Source organism: Lissotriton helveticus, chromosome 2_2, assembly GCF_964261635.1.
Source record: "Lissotriton helveticus chromosome 2_2, aLisHel1.1, whole genome shotgun sequence".
Lineage (NCBI taxonomy): Eukaryota > Metazoa > Chordata > Amphibia > Caudata > Salamandridae > Lissotriton > Lissotriton helveticus.
Window position 1 is genome coordinate 270433714 of NC_136060.1, and position 19818 is coordinate 270453531.

At 41.9% G+C, this 19818-nt stretch overlaps 1 protein-coding gene across 1 annotated transcript in view; it reads left to right on the top strand.

Moving 5' to 3' along the window:
• The window catches only part of PPARGC1A (PPARG coactivator 1 alpha), a 252579-nt gene that overhangs the window by 112621 nt on the left and 120140 nt on the right, over positions 1 to 19818 (top strand). Inside the window, exon 3 of the mRNA XM_078678397.1 lies at positions 17412 to 17606. Within this exon, the coding sequence (XP_078534523.1) occupies positions 17412 to 17606 (195 nt within the window). The remainder of the gene's footprint in view (positions 1 to 17411; positions 17607 to 19818) is intronic.

Below are 19818 nucleotides of genomic sequence, written 5' to 3' on the forward strand. Positions count from 1 at the left end.
TCTCCCGCCCTCCTCCCGCCGTCCGTGTCCTCTCCCGCCCTCCTCCCGCCGTCCGTGTCCTCCCCCCTCTCCAGGGCAAAGCTTCGGGCCGGAAAGCGCCCCTATGGCTGCGAGCAAAGTTCCAGGGACTGCTCTTCCGACTGGGCTGCTACATTCAGAGGAACTGCGGCAAATTCCTGGCGGTGGGTCTTCTCATCTTTGGCGCTTTCGCCGTCGGATTACGGGCCGCCAACCTGGAGACCAACGTGGAGGAGCTCTGGGTGGAAGGTAAGATGTGACCCTTGTTTTTCTAGCCACTCTCCTCCCCGGCATAGCCGTGCTCCCCCTTACACGCAGCAGGCAGCTGCAGTGGGCTCCGGGCCTACAAAGGACCTCCACGCGCTCGGAGGGGGTTGATTGGCAGCTGTGGTTTGGGGTGCTCGGGGCTCCCTTTCTGTGCTTGTTTTGCTCTGGGACGCCATCTTGTTAGTGTTTGTAAAAAGTTTTTTAAAAGCTGCCTTCGTTTCATAGTTTATTACTTGAGCAACCGGGAAATGACAAGCTCAGTGCCATTGTGTCTGGCATCAAGGTGTTACATTCCAACTAGCTCCTAGATGAGTAGAACATATGGTTTACTGATTGACAATTAAGTGAGCCATGTTATAGGCAGGGGTGCACACTGAAAATTCCAATATCTCACAGACATAGCCAAATGGCCCCCACAGCGCAGAGATGTTACGGTGCCCGTAGGTTGCTGGTCTGTGCCCAAAGCACGCTAAGAACACATGAGTCTTAAACGAGTCCGGAACACACTCAATACGTTTTACTGGGGCCGTTTCGGATCCGGCTGGATTCTTCATCACGCAGCTGTTTTCCCTCGTACTAGAACAAAATACGGCAAACAAAGATCTCATTCTCGCCTTAGGCAAATATAACCTACACACTCGACCTCCATATTAACCAAGTGTACGAGAGTAGGCGTGGTTTAGACGGACGGAAAGGGAAGTCTTCTTGCAATTTCGACCGGTACCCCGTCCACCATTTGTAAGTACCCCCGGGTCCTCCATATGTATGACTACCCCCGGGGTGCTGCAAAGAGTTCCGAACATTTGTTTAGTTGGTAGTCAGTTTATCTCTACCGGGGGTGTTTTGCAGCCTTCTCAGCCAAAAATCACTGTGGGTGTTTTTTTTTAGCATTGGTGTGTTATTTTCTTTTTTTCTCCTAAAAAACCCCAACACGAATCCAAAGTACAGTAGTGGAAACAACGTAACGGCTGCTGACAGTCAGCGGTTATGTTTATGAAGCTGCATTGTTTGTGCCAGGTTGGAAGTTACCGGCTTCCGGGTGTGGGGCCGGACGTTCCAGAGAAGTCGGATTCAGCAGGTGAGGTACTTGCAAACAGACATCTCGTTTATGCATCTATTTCTGGGAGACACGGCAGATTCGGTTATTTGTAAAACACGATAGCAGCAGGGTTATACTTTTATAATACAAAAAGGCAATTGTTCGCAGCTTCGAAACACTAAGCTTAAAATATATTATTGAGACACCATTATTGTTCTCACCGTTGTAGCAGGTTTTCCGGTGATTATAGTGCTGTTCATTGAGATTTTCGGTATTTTTAGTATAGTTGAAATCTGTTGTATTCCAGGTAAAGTACATGCCTGGCACTTTAAATATGTTATGTGGAAGTATTCATCTACCGATTACTACAACATCATCAAGCAGCGGCCAGTATTTCCATTGTATACTTTGACAGATGCATTTTGGTGATTACATTTTATCTGGCTGTGCTTGCTTCCCTGCCCCCTGGCTGTGCTTGCTTCCCTGCCCCCTGGCTGTGCTTGCTTCCCTGCCCGTGCTTGCTTCCCTGCCCCCTGGCTGTGCTTGCTCCCCGCCCCCTGGTTCCCATTCCCCTGGCTGTGCTTGCTCCCCTGCCACCTGGCTGTGCTTGCTTCCCTGCCCCCTCGCTGTGCTTGCTTCCCTGCCCCCTGGCTGTGCTTGCTTCCCTGCCCCCTGGCTGTGCTTGCTTCCCTGCCCCCTGGCTGTGCTTGCTTCCCTGCCCCCTGGCTGTGCTTGCTTCCCTGCCCCCTGGCTGTGCTTGCTTCCCTGCCCCCTGGCTGTGCTTGCTTCCCTGCCCCCTGGCTGTGCTTGCTCCCCTGCCCCCTGGCTGTGCTTGCTCCCCTGCCCCCTCGCTGTGCTTGCTTACCTGCCCCCTCGCTGTGCTTGCTTACCTGCCCCCTCGCTGTGCTTGCTTACCTGCCCCCTCGCTGTGCTTGCTTCCCTGCCCCCTCGCTGTGCTTGCTTCCCTGCCCCCTCGCTGTGCTTGCTTCCCTGCCCCCTCGCTGTGCTTGCTCTCCTGGGTGTGTGTGGCTTTGGGTGGGTGGGTGTGGCTCGGGGTGGGTGGGTGTGGCTCTGGGTGGGTGTGTGTGGCTCTGGGTGGGTGTGTGTGGCTCTGGGTGTGTGTGTGTGGCTCTGGGTGTGTGTGTGTGTGGCTCTGGGTGTGTGTGTGTGTGTGGCTCTGCGTGTGGCTCCGTGTGTGGCTCTCTCTGTGTGTGGCTCCGTGTGTGGCTCTCTCTGTGTGTGGGTCTGTGTGTGTGGGTCTGTGTGTTTGTGTGTGGCTCTGTGTGTGGGGGGGGGCTCTGTTGGTGTGTGTGTGGGTCTGTGTGTGTCTGTATGTGTGTTTTTGTGTGGCATTTGCCAGAGATTAAACTATTGGCATTGTAAATGACAATGCCATTTATTTATCTGTTTTGAAGACCAACACATAAATACAAATTTTGTCATTTACAGTGCCAATAGCTCAAACTTTTCAAAAGGCGAAACCATTGCATTGTAAATGCTTGTTCACACTTGCCATAGGTATGCGCAATCTCAATGCATGAGAAACATGCTTCTGTTTTCTGACCTTTAACCCTGCACAGCATCTTCTCCAGTGGCAACTACTGCCTGTGACACATATGTCTGAATGATAGGAATCCCATACATGAGAGAGTACAATTATTTGAGGTTAAAGAAAGTCTGGATATCAGAGAACAAATGGCCTATTTAGAGTTTGGTGGAGGGATGACCCCTCCATAAACATGACGGATATCCTGTCCACTGCATTATATCCAACGGCACTTGTAATATGGTGGGCGGGATACCCGTCACATTTTTGAGTAACCCATCTGCCGAACTCTAAATCAGGCCCAAAGTGAGTTGTCAAGCTGAATCCATGAGGGGATGAGAGACACTATTTTCTTTTCATGGTTCACTTATTTGTATTAGGCTTTTAAATTATTCAATGCAGTAATACAATACATCAAGCTTTTTTGCACTGCATACATTAAGAGAGATTAATTCATCATCTTTAAAAAGAAAACATCTAGTATTAAGTAGTTGGATCAGCTATTTGCCTTTCATATGTTCATTGCACTGCTTTAAATAGGCAGGTTCTGGTACTGAGTACCTGCACTTCTTTAAGCTGAAAGAGAGAGTAGCTGCACTTTTTAGCTCTGCTGCAGTACATTTAATGGGAGACTAGTTACTGGAGATAGGTTCGCTGATTAGAGAATACCAGCACTTCTGTATTTCCATTTAAAGCACTGGTTCCTTGTGATGCTTTGGCAGTGATGAGTGTTTCGAAGTAGGGTTCATTAGCAATGTCCCCACTTCAGACAACTCTGTCACACATGGCACAGTAGGGAGGATTCTTGATTGAAATGTCAGCGGTGAAATGTGGGGCGCATGAACGTAGCAATTGGTGCTTGTTATCGTTCTCCAGTTTATCACTGCATCTGTTGTGCTCTGCTCACATCACCCATGTACTCTCACAATGCAAAAACAGATCATGGAGTTTATGACCATATCTTAATTTGCTATTTTATACGTTGGCGTGTTTGTGCACGTGCGTTTCTTGTGCGTGTGGGCTTGTGTGTGTGGCTTATGAATGAGACTACATACTTTCTACTAGAGGGGCGACAGCTGCACTTCACATAGGGCTTCAAAACGTCTTGCACTGGCCATCTCTCCTGCCCACTATAGTAAATGTATTGCAAGCATGTTTACTTTCGAAACAATTATGCTGATTGGTATAAGCATCAGACTGTCGAATCACGTTCTCTGCAGCTGACGGATGAGCCACAAACAAAGCGAAATTCATATGCAGTTGCTGATCATCTTTGGCAGATTCCTGACTGTAGAAGGCAAGTTATATTTGAAGTCAGACTGTGCTGAGAATTTCTTTGGAATCATAGAAGCAACAAAGTGGCTATTCCAGTGTGAAACATTTAATCCCTGTGGACTCTACAAATATCCATGGCAATCCAGATGCCAACAAATATTTTACTAACTGCAAGAATAACTTTCAAGTGAGATTTAGATTACAAAGCACTTTAATAAACAACAATGATGTATCCAAATCCTATCTAAAAAGAGCAATATATACAATGTATGGCATCGTTCCAATGAAAGCCTATCTTCTTGCTGTGGCAGGCGCTGTTGAAGGAGATTCCTAATCCTTCCTTGCATAAATTTCCAACATGCATTGCAACATGTTCTCGCCTTTTCGACCTGATTTTTGCTAAAGCTACTCAGCAAAAACAAATCACGAAGAAAGAGCTTTCTGCCTCCTGACAGGATGGTGGTCCATCATGCTGACGTATGTTAGCGCATATGCCACCAAGCATGGAAGCGCATGTGGCAAGACAACAGGCACCATTTTATTTATTATTAATTACCCGTTCCAAGCTGGAGAATCTTTGAGTGGAAAATAAAAAAAATAAATAAAAAATGCGAGTAAACAAGTTACAGCTCCTGTGCAAACCTGATAAAAGGACCACGACAGTGGGGGGTGAGGAGATGTGGAGCAGCAGATGGGGATGTGGGTGGGGGAGTAGTGAAGGCTTGTTGATGGGGAAGCAAGTAAGAAGAAAGCATTTCAAACAATCAAATGTTCTGGCGTCAGTTCCCAGCATTTTCCCTTTACAATGGTTGTTTTCTTTTATAATGGTTTTTGTAAAACTTTACTGTTGGGAGAACCAGTGGTACCGCGCCTGTGTTACAAAAACACACATTGGCTAAAACAAAAAATAAATATCTTAATCTCAAAAAGCTCACATTGCCATAGTGGTCCTTGCCACTGAATAGAACTACTTTGTGTGTGAATGTAAAATTCGATAAAGAACGGAGTGCTGTTGCTCACAGTAACGTTAGGCAATGGATAAAATGTGGTTAGCCAGTGGCACAGGCTATATGCTGCAGTAGTCGAAATATTTGAATGACACCCCTGCAGACCAATGAGTGAAGAGGGCTGCTTGAAATCCCCTATCAATACGCATAATTTTGGTAAAAGCAAAAGGTTTTGTCTAGTGCAAGACCCAAAACATAATACGCTGAAGTAGGGAAATTAATGGATGAGCTGGGTTGGGGGAGGTAGAAGGAACATGAGGCATTTGGGGGGGTGGCAGGGATTTCCATGGAGAAGCAGTACAAGGGAAAGAGCAGAAATCACATGTTCTCTCATGGAGTGCAGAAAGCATAATAAAAAAGCAATGCTTGAAATGTGAGAAGTGGAAAAATACAAATAGGCCAATCAAAACAATGGGCATAAATCTATGGTCGTGTGAAGAGCAAGAACGAGAAAAGGAAAAAAAGCCATCACATCAGAAGCAAGTCAATAAGAGTGACAAGAAAGCCAGCCAGTGGAAATGATTGGCGGGCCCAAAGTCCATTGTAAGTTTTGGTATGGTCCACAAGAGGCCTTTTGACAATAGAGAGCTAAAAGCTGCCTATAGGTAGACATAAATAGCCGGGATAATATTGGATGTGAGGCATTCTATAAAATATTTGCAACTTTAGACTGGCTCACAATATTTCCTATTGAAGGACGACACTCACTGCTCTCTCTGTACCACTAATAGAGCATCTGCTCAAAGTCTGAGAGGCATTTCTTGCTTTCCAATACTTCACCTCGATGCAAATGAGGAAATCCACTTTGCTGTGGGGTATGACTCCATGCTCCAAAAATAGCATAGGTTGGCAGGTCATTGAACAGGTGGTAAGACAAACAAAAGATCATGGCCTGCAATTATTGCTGAATAAGGCGGACTGCAAATGAATGTTGACATATGACCGTATTGTAAAAGGATTTATCACCATTTTATTTTACACTGCTTTCAGCCCGAACCCTGTGTGAGGGAGGGGCGGGCCATTGCTGCTGGCTGGCAGTAGGGGAGTGGTGCTCACTCCAGTTTAGTGTGTGCATATCAATTTGGCTGGATGTCTTCTGACAGCCACCCTGACTTGTGCACTTTAAACCTCTACAAGCGGAGCTTTCTTAGACAGCTGGCTGGAGAGCAGGCACAGGCCCCAGTGCCCAAGGGAGAGTCAAGCCAGCACATGCCAACCAATCCTGGTGCTTCTCTCATCTGGATTGGTTGGGGGAATTGCCTCAGATCAGTGCCGAAGGACTGGAAGCATGAGGACCAGAGGAGGCGAACCAGTGCAATACAGAGGGTAGGTAAATATTTTCTTTTTATATTTATGACTCACTGACAAGCATGTAAGAAACTCGCACTACCTTCAGCCTCAACATCAGAGCTCTCAGTCATGGTTTGGCTTAAACACTGTTTATAATGAACCATGATTGAGAGCTTTGACGTTAACCTTAAAGGTATAGCTGGTCAGTGGGTTAAATAACTGATGTGCTTGCTCCATCAATTATTCATGGTACCAGCCACCACTGGGACCAAAGGCACTTATTTTTAGGGACCAGCCCTTATTGTTCCTTTTTGGACATTTGCTGAGATCAATATAGGGAAAAACACACAAAGCAGAAAGATGGAGGAAGGGAAAGATGGAAAAACGTAATAAAGAGAGAACGCAAAAATCTGCAAGACAGAGATAAATGCGCAAGGGGATGCCTGGCAGTGCATTAAAGAGGCCAGAGGTGAATTGAAGGCTACAGAGCTGTGGTGTTTGGCATGCTCACCTTTAATTTCACCTGCCTCTGGCTTCTCAGTAGAGCTTTAGACACCAGCACTCATTCATTTACAAATTAAGCACTGCATTTATAATTTTTAAGTCTTTTACTGACTGGGAAAGAATACTTTATATCTTTTACCCATGGCTGGACAGCATCTTAACTTTGCTGCATTATTAATGGTAGCTGTGCTCTCTTAACTTTTATTTTGACTGCTTATGTGTTGCCCCATCATAACATTAAAGTATCACACATGTCTTTGGCTACGTTATGATGACAACATTTTCAAATATTGTGCTAATTGCAGAAGCCTTGAATATTATATTTCTAAGGTTCTGATATATGGATATTTGAGTCATGCTGAATAATTACATCACATATCGCAACTTGACATATTGATTCTCACTGCATATTGGTTTTATGTTTTATCTAGGGTTATAATATGATCAGATTATCATGCTATAATAAATGATAAATATATGGGTAACATATATTTTGGTTTTAAAGGATAACGGACCCTGCGTCCTCCCCTCCAAGACCAACCTAATCAAAGTTAAGGTTCAACCATTGGAGAGGTATAATATAATCTCAAATAATTTTTTAATTTCACTGAGTGTTCAATATTTCTTAAAATGAATCCACCGTAGTCATTATTGTATGAATTTTATAAACAAATTATTGGGCAAGTCGGAGTAACGAGTGAAGGTTGCTGATACGTGATGCAACATGATTGCCGAAACTGAAATGGGGCAAACTTAAACCTACATTTAAGAAATTGTTTGACAACCGTATCATGGATGCAACTATGGATGGATATTATAAGCCATAAAGAAGAGGCTTCTCCCTCGAAACAGGGGTTGGCTAGCTGTACGATAATAAAGATGGATTTTATAGAAAACATACATTATTGGCTGAGTTGGATTATTTTTTCTAAATAAGGGATACTCAGTGAAACTATACAGATTTTTGAGGTCATCTTATACCTCCACTAGGTTGAAGATTATCATATTATATGTTTATCTTTTTTACGTTGCATTATTACATTGGTTGTAGTGATTAATGATGCAAATCCTATCTAATATGTATATCTATGTGGTACCAATTGACATGGTCATGCTCTGTAATAGACAGCTGCTGACAAATCTAATTACTTAACACATTCATTCGGCCAATCACTTTCCTCATTCATTGTTAATTCTTCCCTGGCCTCTTTTAGTCCTTGAGGTCACAATTTTTGTGTGGCCCACTCTAGTCTTCGGAGTTAGATAGCTTCTATGTCTATTCTCCAACACGCCCTGCAGCTTCCTTGGATGTATGGCATGAGCCTCGTCATGTGATTCTCTCTAGATTGCGTCTGCTGGGCACACCGTCTGCTGCGGTGATGTCTCGTCACACCGGAGTAAATTCTCCATTTATGGTGGTGACATTTTTTTTATATATTCATGTTGTCTCCCTCCCTTCTCCCACTAAATATTTGGCTCATTTTGGGGTCTTTGTTTAGGTGATCTGACTTCTGAATGGGCGCAGCAGACTATTCAGCTCACTTTAGAGTCCTTTTTCCAGTTGATTCTCTGACTCCTTCAGGGACACCCGGTTTATCCAATACTGTCAGTATGCTTGATGCATCGAGTAAATATACTTTTAGCTCCTCCTGATATATGGTGAGACTAATTTTGTCATTTTTCTACACTAAATGTTTGAGTTTGACAGTTGATCAATACCCCGCCACTCATTAATGGACATTTTAAACAATTACTAAGGAAGTCTGACTTTGTTTTAGGTGGTGGCCCACTTGTTGCACCATTTTATAATCGCATCACATTAGTTGCTTTTTGTCCCTTTCCCTTTAGAAATAAACTAAGCATATACATCAGTAAGTAATCTCATTTACAGACATGGCCGTACCACAAATCTAATTTTGATATACATGAGTATAGCTTTTGTTCCTTAAATCTCATGTTCTGGTAACCCATTATTTCTTTGCAGGTCGCAACACCATCAATGCTTATTCTAATTGAACTTGCTCTTGAGTAACTCTATTTGCTGTATTGACATTAAGATCTGTGACAAAGCAAACAGCAGCAAATCTTTACTGTTACATTGTATTTTATGTATTGTACACTTTTGTATGCTTCTTTTCATTCTCATGTACTATGTGATCACTTGAGCACTGAGCACAGCCAGGATGTATTTAAACATCATGGATGTATACAAATTGGCTATGCCTGATGTTATTGTTTTTCTCAATTCATTTGGCATTCTTTGACAAACAATTGCTAATGTTTGTATATAGCTGATTATCTCACACGGAACATTTTTTTCATATGTGTTGATTGCCCCTGGTTCCAGATAATTTACGGGTGGCCCCTATTGTGTATCACTGAAAATATGCTTCAGCAAGAAATCTCCTCAGGAAAGTCTGACTTTCTAGGCCAGCTACCCAATAATCTCCATAGACTTCTTTTTCATCTTTCTCAATGTTGACTATTCATTTAGGACTCTTGTACAGGATGCTAAATCTTATGATTGCTAATGCCTCAATGAACTCATCAGTGGCTGCATTCAAATCCCTTCACCCCTACTTGTGGTGACCAGCTTCTATCCATGTTAGGTTGGGGACTGCTGCATGGAATGACCTGAACTTTCATTACATCTTTCATGTAACTACAAGCTTATGTGACTACAAGCGTTTTCATTCTATTATATATATATGTGGCAGTATAAATGTTGGCATCTCCATGTGCACATTTCTTTTTATTCATTATTGCAATATGTTGTGATCAATAGATGTCCTTTTTCTCACCTCAACTGTAGATTAGCCGATTAAAGTATTTTGACTTAGCCCTTTTGTAGTGCTATTTGTGCCTATTCTGCTTCACCCATCGGCAGCCCTTTCAACCACTGCATGTCCACTTACACCATCTGTATGATCGTGTTTATTTTCTTTCACCTCTTCACTATCCCTAGAATGCAAAGAGAAAATACCTCTCTGAAGTAGCATTAGGCCAGAACTATCTGAACTGATTTCGCGTTGATGAACGCTGTATAGGCATATGCTGTACAGGGCACATATTCTTATGGCTCAGTCAGTTAACACTCGCCGCTGACATCTGCAGCGATCTGAAAGTCATCAGTTCATTGACTGACAAGGCAGACTCCTCTTTCCATCCTTCTGAGGTCAGTAAATTGAGCACCATTACCTTGAGTAATACTAACATCGTTATTTACTTATGAACTACTATGGAAACAAAACATATTATAAGGCCCCAGCCAAGATATTACCCATGCCTAACCATGAATTGTCTTTGGCTTCAAGATTCCCTCATTCAGTACTGATGGTCAGGTTGGCCGGTGATACAGATTTTCTGTGACCACTCTCCAGTCTGCCAATCCTCATTAATTGCTCTCACTGGCCTGTTCTATGGGGTGGAATTAAGCCTTTTGCCTAATAGGGTCTTCCACCCCCATTCTCGACTGACTTCTCTTGTATCTGTGCAGGCCCCCTCCACTACTCCTTATATGGTTCTGATAGACACAGAAGATTCTCTTCTGATATTTTGCTGATTTCCGCATACACACAATGTATGAGTATTACATACAGTACTAATCCCTGGCTATCAAAGTACTTCAGCAGCCCATCCAATCCTCTGTTGTAAGACCTCAGCCCATCTGTTGGCTTATCCATATTGTCTCTCACGACTGGTGAGAGACGTCTGTATAATCCTAACCAGTTATCAAATTTCACTCACCTTTTGTTTAATTTTTCTGTTTCCCATCTGTGGGCCATTGTTTCCCATCTGTGGGTCAATGAGTATTTGTACTTGAATTGGGGTCTCCATATCAAAGAATAATGTGACTCAAACTTGCACCTACCTGATTGACAGATGGCGGTTTATGGTATGACTTTCATTTTGATCCCTCAGTTTTTTGCTGGAGTTCATTTTATTTTTAAGTGCTTAACAAAGTAAATAACGTCTCGTGACTTTGATCGAAACTCATGAGTATTGGTGTATAGATTACAAGCCTAGTGACAGCCAATAGGTCCTCTCTTGGAAAGCATATGTGATGGTTATTTTTGCATGTATATGTCGCAGAATTAAAAAGAAAAAATGAATCATGCAGCCACCTAGACATGGCTGCCATATGCTTGCACTACACAATTTAAAGGTAAAAACATTCACTCATGTGATTCTTTTGCCAGTGATGTTTTTTGAAATCTTACGGCTTTCAGCTGTACAATGCATGATATTATTATTGTTTGTGAAAGAGTCAAGACTAAATTATCACCTAACCAAGCACTCAAATTGCAGGCAGCTACAGTGTTAAAATGTCACATAAGTATTTAATAGCAGCAACTCTACGGAGGAGATAGAAAATAACAATTTAAATAGACAACGAATGTGCTGGATAAATAAATAACTGGTAAAGCGAATATAAAGAAAATAAATCTTATTTTGAACCAGATTAGTCACTGAAAAAAATGAACTACATTTATGTGATGTGAACAATGCATACTGGCTTTGTGCAGTCATGTGAAGTGAAAAGAGACAATAAGTAAAGTAGGCTGGCCTAGTGCCCAATGCTGTATGCTGTGATAGGCGGAAGCAGACCGTGAATGCCAAGTTAAAAGCCCAGTGGGTGAAGCCTGATGAATAAAGACCCCTTTACGTATGTGAACTATATTTGATTTTGGGGGGAAAGCAATAGTCTTGCGAGTCAGCTAAAGCGGTGTGAAAGACCAGATATACATGTGCTTCTAACAAAGACAACATTGGGCACCCTTGTCATACACTAGCTTCTCAGTTGTAAAATATTACTTGCCATACATAATGCGTGTTGCAAACACTGATGTGTTCTTCTCTTGTTGCACAATTGCCTGTGCTGTCACAATGGATGCTGAAATGTATAACACGCTTCATTTCAGAGCCCTGCATCTTGAACGCAAAGGCTCTCCATCCAAAGGCATTTACCAATTGTTTCATTTTTTATGTCAGCCTGCCTGCAGCTATTTGTCTTTCCAGCTTTTAATCCTCAGTTGAGAGACTCTGATTTTATGGAATCCTCCCCTACTGCACCATTACTTGATTGGCGCGCGGAGGGAGACGCCAGTGAGAGAAAGAGTTACCAATGAGTTATGACAATGTACTGTGTGTGCCTCGTCTGTGTTCTTGGTTCATTTGTCAACACAGAACCTCAGACTCTGATGTTTATCCAGCTAGAGCTGCTGCTCTCAGCATTCTGGATAAAACCTGATCCCTGCCCCAACCGCCCTCTCTCTTTTATTCCTTAAATCTGGTTCTGGATAAACAGTAATTTACCGCAATTAGGAGTAATGACATAGTTAAACATTTTTAAAGGTTATCTCCCAATGTCATTTCACTCACTAATGCTCTGCGGCAGCCCTGTCACTTGTGAGCAGGCCTGTGCTAGCGGGCCAGTCGGCTTCATCTGTGGTGACTTTGATTTATTTGCTCTGTAAATTGGGACTGGTGCAATAATGGGAAGTGACATTAATTGTTTAACAGAGTCATCCCTGCCATATCCATCGCTTTCTCTGGGGTGTCTCATTGTTGAGCTTGTAAAGAACTAATTGAGATTGCTCTGATGAGGGCCTGCATCCAAGGCGCTCTGCCCATCTGAGCATCAGTGGGGCTGAATGTCTTTTGAAAGCGGTCTAATGGCGCAGATAATGACAGTGTCTGTCCATGCAATAAGTGACTTGGCCAGCTTGGCGCGATAACATTAAGACGGCCCTGTTCAGTTAGCAGATTCAATGCTAGGGCTTTCTCACTCTAGGCTAAGGGTTTTTCCCTAGCCCCTGGCAAATTAGCCGAATTTGCTACTTTGAGAGGCAATCTGTCATTCCTGCTGTTGCCGGACTCGGCTGCCCAACTGTTGATCTAGTTCTGCTGAATACCTGAACTATCGTTTCAGTTTCATGACAAAAATGTTGCATATATTTGTTTTTTAATTTGGTCCTTCTTATGATATAGTTCAAATTAAATGGCATGGTTTCCTGTCAAGAAAAAAAGCACCAAAAAATGACTACTTCGTAAATATTTATGTATGTAGTATTTGTATAACACACATCTATCAGGTAGCCACTGAGTGATGAACGGCAGGCAAGAAACCTGAAGTATGGTCCAGGATTTTATGCAAAGTGGGAGACAAGTCAGTTCCTGTAGAATTGGGGGTTAACATTCCCCGGACAGACGTGCCTTCCATTTGTTTCGATGTAAATTATATTTCAACTCACTCTCAGTTTGGCTTTGACTTATGCCTAATGCCATGATCGGCTGCTGAGAGTGCACACAGTACCTCCAGCCTTTCTCCATAAACTGCAGCTGTGTTGTGGTGAGGAAAGCTGCTGTGATGCTCCATCAGGTGAGCTGCGTCAGGGCTCACGGGTTAAAGTCCACCGGGATTTGAGTTGCCAAGGACATGAACGTCCATATCCCATGGACAGGTCATTGTTTAAAAAGAGCAGTGGGAATGCTGCAGACTTGCCATCTCGATGAAATGTTGATCTCTCAAAAAAATCATCTTGGTGCTTGTCTAGTGTTCCTGCAAATTAGCTAGCAAAGGAGATAGTCATTTTCTTATGTGGCATGCTGAAAAATCAGGAAAACTCTGTATAAACCACTGTGAAAAGTAAGGTATTCTAAGGTTGGAATGTTTCTGTGAACTGCTCAACATAGTAGTTACAAGCAGGCTTGTGATTGTAAAGGTTGTTTGGTTAGAACTTCTGCCAAGAGGTCTGTACCACCGGCCTAGGGTGGAATGTAAACTGTCTGCGTGCAGTTCTTGCTCTCAGCTGAAAATGAATATTTGGATGCCCTACATGTTTATGGACTGCAGCAGGAGTTTCTTTCTTTGAACATTATCTCTGTCCTATATCTTCCTGGGAGGCATGGCTCCGTGTATGTAACTGTGAGCAGAAATCTGCTTAACTTTATGATCTTCAGAGCAGAAATTTAGAAGGATGGGTAAAAGTACAGCCCTTCGAAGGTCATCCAGCCACAGATACTCAAAAGCATAACAAAGATGCTCAATCCGCCGGTCCTTCTCCAGAATACTTATCTTTTATATGTATCCTGTGCGAGGGCATCTGACCTCTTTAGAGAGATTAATAGGCTCATCTACTGTAATATGTGTTCTCTGTGCACTTCCATACTAACTAAGATGAAGAAAGCCTTAACTTTCAAGGATACAAATTGCAATACATGTCTTCCGCTTCTCACAGTGCTTCTTTTGTGTTTATCCCTCTCAGAGCTTCGTTTAGATTGTTTTTAGATGTTGTGATTCCTTTTGCTCTGCTAAGCTTCTCTGGGTGGAGAAACCTTTGTCCTGAGGTCTGGCAAGGGCAAAGGTTGATCCATTGTCCAGAGACTGTGCAGGAATTTTAAGAATATGGATTTTTGTGTATCCCTTCAGTGTATTGGCAGTCAAAGAGCCTCTCCTACTTCTGCTCTCTCCAGTTTACACTCTTCTTGTGCTTATTGACACATCAAATTCATTTTCAAATTTCCAATAACATGCTTAGTCTATCAAATCTTCGTTGAATGGAGAACTCAACAGTGTTCTTCTGGATGTTATTTAGGGTTTAGCTGACTGGTAGTAATGCCTTAAACCAGTGTTCCTCCTCTGTCACCAAACCTGTGGTTTCCCTGCTTTATTTATAGTTGGTGAAACTACTGAGTTATAGTTGGTGGAGCCTCCTCTGGCTCTGCCAGATTGTAACTATTGACCACATAGTCTGCCTGCCACAGGACCGCTGTGTCACAGTGATGGTTGCCTACCTCGCATTCAAGGTGGGACAACGGTCATCATTTTACCTGTGCCTGTCCAGTATAAATGGTGGACATCGGTAGAAAAATTATAAATGGCCGCCACATGCGATGAAAATGCTCCTTGCACATCAGGGACATTCACTTTCGGAGTTTGTGTTATTTGAATCAAAAAGGGCTTGTGGAACATTTTACTCAAGCTGTAAGCTTCGTTCTTATGAAGAGAGCAGCGGTAATGCCCTTCACAGCAGAGAGATCCCCTCCAGGCAGTTGGGATCTTTGGATATGACCATGTTCCCCGTGGCAGGGCAGTGAGCCACCCCAGGGGAAACATAAGGCGATATGACTCTTTCAGTGGAGTGAAGACTAAGTCTTCCACTGTGAGTATCATTAACCTAGGGACTCTCCTGTATTGTTTTTACATGCAAAGTTGCTTATGTACTTTGTAAATCTGCTTCATATTTGTCTCTCTTATTGTTTTAATTTGTGCTTTTATTAGTGCTAACATATCACCTAGCAGACACTTTACAACTTTCGAGTGTGGAATCTCTTAAAGACAAACCCCCAGATTCATCATGCTCCTCTTTTGCGAGTCCTTAATAGCCATTATTAAGGAATCGCTATTAAAGACTCGCAAAATGGGATGCATGTAGAAATCGCAAAATCTATTGCGATTTCTACTGCTTCCTTATTTGCGATTCGCTAATTGCTAATCGTAAATAAGGAATGACTCCCCATTCATTCCTATGGGCGATTAGCAATTAGCGAATCGCAAATAAGGAAGCGATTTCAAGGGTGCCAGTGTGTCCAAAGGACACCCTGTAGCACCCCTGAAATGGTGATTTACACTGGTGTTGCGCACACACATGTCCAAAGGACATGTGTGTGTGTAACATCCAACTTAGAAAAATGCACTAAAGTGCATTTTTCTAAGTTTTCGCTATTTACCACAAAGTCAGACTTCGCGGTAAATAGCGGCCCCAGATTGCGAACTCGCAATTCTAAAATGGTTCATGAATTGCATTTAAGGAATCTCAAATAGAGATTCCTTAAATGCAATTCCTCGCAATTTAGCGATTTCAAAATTTGCAATTTTTGCATTTGGGATGATGAATCCCAAATGCAAAAAAAGCGCTCGCAAAGGGCCAGATTCGCAGAATCTGGCTCTTTGCGAGCCGATTTTGGCTTCATGAATCTGGCTGAAAGATCCTATCGCTCTTGCTAGATGGGTTGATCCCATTGTAGCTTATTGGAGTTCTGTCCTTCCATGATCAAAAGGGTAGGTCACTTTGTGATTCAGTATGTTTTTTGATGGTCTTTCTATATTAAATGCCTAACTGGCATGGGGTTTGCAAGTGTGTATTAGATAGAGTCGCCATAACATCTGTATTATCAGCCATTATACGCGCAGTTAATTTTGAGTATAGTTTATCTGCTACTGTTTATTATTTGTAGTGCATGTCACGTAGAACCTTCTAAAGTATTACGTACATAGTCAAGTCTGTCAGGAGTCCATCTTGTCTTCTTAGTATCTACTGAAGCCCATTTCAATAGCCTGAACCTGCAGGAGATCCTCATGTATAATGTATCGATGCAGCAATATATTTTGCACAGAGCTTTTCAGCCCCCTATTTGCTTTTTTTTAAAACTTCTTCACCTTTGTGATTTGTGATGCTCTGACATGTTAAAATTCTGTGCACAGTTGCGCGGTTGACACCTTGGCAACTTCACCCTTTCTTGTTTCGAGTGATTCGCAGTTTTTTATGTTTAATATGTATGTATTTCAGTCCTTTCTGTGTGGTTATTTCAAAGATGTTGGGTATGAACAGTTCTCTTAAAACGAGAGCTGTTGAGCATTTAATATGTATTCAATTTTCTGGATAAATGACATCTGTGCAACAGAAAAGTTTGAAGAAAGGGAGAAAGTGGGGGCGAGAAAGCGCGAGAGAGCGAAAAAGAAGGTGAAAGAGTAATACAATGACAAACACCTTTGTTGTATGTTGCCTTATCAGGTTACGAACATATGATATCTAATATAAACTAACACTGTGACAACATCCGATAAAACTGATACTTTGCTTTCATAGGTGTTCATGAGATAATTTTGACAATGGCTTAAGTGAATACATACAAAATAAACATGGCCTGGACAAGGACAACTTCAAAGACAACCTTTATGATACATTGTTTAACAAACACAGGCCTGTCACTCTGCCGTTGTAGTTTCATCACAGTTATTGGCACTTGAAATCTTTGAGATTGGAGCCTCAATACCTTGTTTACATAGCATGCACATATTGAGACCCATGGCTAGCACTTTGACGCCAAAGCTAAAAAAAAAAAAAAAGAGCAAATACCGAAGGATCAAACTACTTCCTACTTGAGTCCACAAATAATTTGATTTCTCACAAATGGTATATAGAAGTTTTGTAGGAATTTACTTTAGTGAGTCTGAGTTTGATGTCATTTTTTGTGATTGTGTATTTATACAGTTTGAATAGCTTAGTACCAATATCATGGTCACATAACATGTGGAAGCTATGTACTGTCTAACAATGTATGTATAATTGCTAATAACCTAGTATCCACAATAGCCAAAGAGACAGATATAGGCAGAATAAAGCATTCTTTCTTTGTCCCACATCGAACAATCGTGTGTTTCTCTCTGTTTCTCCTACAGAAGATAGACGAAGAGAATGAGGCCAACCTGCTAGCAGTCCTCACTGAGACATTGGACAGTCTTCCAGTGGACGAGGACGGACTACCTTCCTTTGACGCTCTGACAGATGGTGAAGCAGCCAGTGAAAATGACCCTAGCCTTTCGTATATGCATGACGGTGCCCCTCCAACTCAGGAGGCAGAAGAGCCGTCTCTAGTAAGAATACTTCCTACTGTTTATGGCGAATTGGATGGGCTTCTGGCTACTCGCTGCATGGGTATGATGAAGTCAAAATAAGGTTGGGGCTTTTGTTTGGGAAGATGGCATCCATAGATTTAATCACATTATGAAATACACTAGCAGCTTATATCTAAAGCACAATGAACAGTGAGAACAATGCAGAATTGAGGACAAGTTCTGTGTTTTTGTGATTATATAGTGCTTGACATTAACCTATATACTGACCAAAGAATGACTTTCAAGTAAAAAATATGATTTTAATTTATATACATTAGTAAGTATGGATAGCGGCTTTGCATTCCACAAAGGCACACCATTATACGCACCGGTCCTAAAACTGCCAAGGACTTTCTAAAGAGAAGATATCTTCAGATGTGCTTTTTTGTGCAGGTGAATGCCTGAAGGTGTCTCAAAAAAGACTCCACTCCTTGCCAATCAGCAGGTCACATGAGCACTTCCAATATTCTAGCCATGAGCACCACAATTACTTTTCAAGTATTTACGTTTTGTTTTCATAGATTAATATAATGAGTCATGATAACAGGATCCAGCCCTCAAAATGCTAAAAATTAATTAACTAGCATAGTGAGGTAGCACAAGAGACATGCAGACTCAGTGCTCTTGCTAAAATACAAAAGTATATTATTATTTAATATTGAGTACAATAGAAACACATTTCCACTAATCGTTGGTTCACTGACTCTTGTTATAATTTCATGAACTGATAAAGCCCATTATTGAATAACATAATACTTTGGCTGACCCTTGAGCTTTCTAAGAGGCAGCGAATATGCTTCCCAACTTCCATTAGTTGCTGTAAACATTCCAAAATTCTCATTAGTCTCCATGCTGACTACAGGAGACGTGATTCCTGCTGACCATCTAAACATTTGTGATGTTTAACTTGCATCCGAAATACATCAGACATCCCTAAAGAATCTGAAACCTCAGCAACATTGGCTGGCTTTTTTTCTGACTGTACTGGTTATTCCTAAATGGTCATTCATTTGTCTGAAACCAACAATCTCCTTTACATTGTCTCAATATGGATGTATATTGAACGCAAATGCTGGCATAAAGAAACATTTTATCCTGATAATCTAATCAATATCTGAACCTGAGAATTGTTTTCTTCAGTTCACTTGTGTGGGGAATGACTTTAGACAGACTAGTCAGTTAAGCAGAGCCAAGGCCTACAAAATGATTTCTCATGCTTACATATTATTTCTAGATAAAACTCAACTGTTTAGAAATGTCAACCTATCTGCAGCATCTGTGATAGTAGGGCCAGAAGGTGTTATAGAAGACATAATCAATACCACAAGGCATATTAAATATCAGGGTTTAGTTTTAACAATCCTTTGTTCATGAATGTTTTTCCATTTGGAGATATCCAAGGGATATTCATCGGAATGTTCCCAGTTGTAAATGGCATAGAAGTGTCAGACTTCAGGGCATATATGTTTTTGTCAAATGCATCTATCAGTAAGAGAGCTGAAGAAGCTTACTCTGCCATAGTATTCAAATCAATACATTATGACTCTGTGCATCTATAGTAAGACCTTCTGACTTCTCAACAAACATGGTATACTATAGAGGAAATTCAGCGGTATAGTAAGTAATAATGGGAACCTGACCTACCTTGCTGTGTTGGAGAGAGGTCATCGTCTTGTAATTGGTGACCTAGCTCTCACACTGCACAACAAAAGGCAAAACAAATGTAGTTAGTTAATCTCAGTTTGATGTGAGCATCAAGAGCATCCTCAATGAACTGTGAGCCACGTAAGTACCAAACCAATGCAACAGCAGTATAGTAAAATAAATAAATAACTTAATCTTTCACAGCAAATTTAAGTGAAAAGAAAATCTAAAATGAAAAATGTAAAAAAATTACCACTTTGATAAAGAGTTGAGAAGTTGTGGCAAAAGCAAATAAACCACCAAAGAAACTCAATAGTGAGAACATTTCTAAGCGGCCTTCAGGTAGACTAGAAAACCCCAGATCACATCTCACCCTTGAGGCCAGCATGTAGTTGCACAATCTGGAGCTTAGTCCTTGTGACACGCTCTACGTTTGCACACAGGAAAAGATAGAAACAAAAAATGGAACCCAGTGAAGTCTGGTCATCTAGTTGAGAGAACTCAGAGTGGATCAAGATCTTCAACGAGTGAACTTGGTTATCCTAAT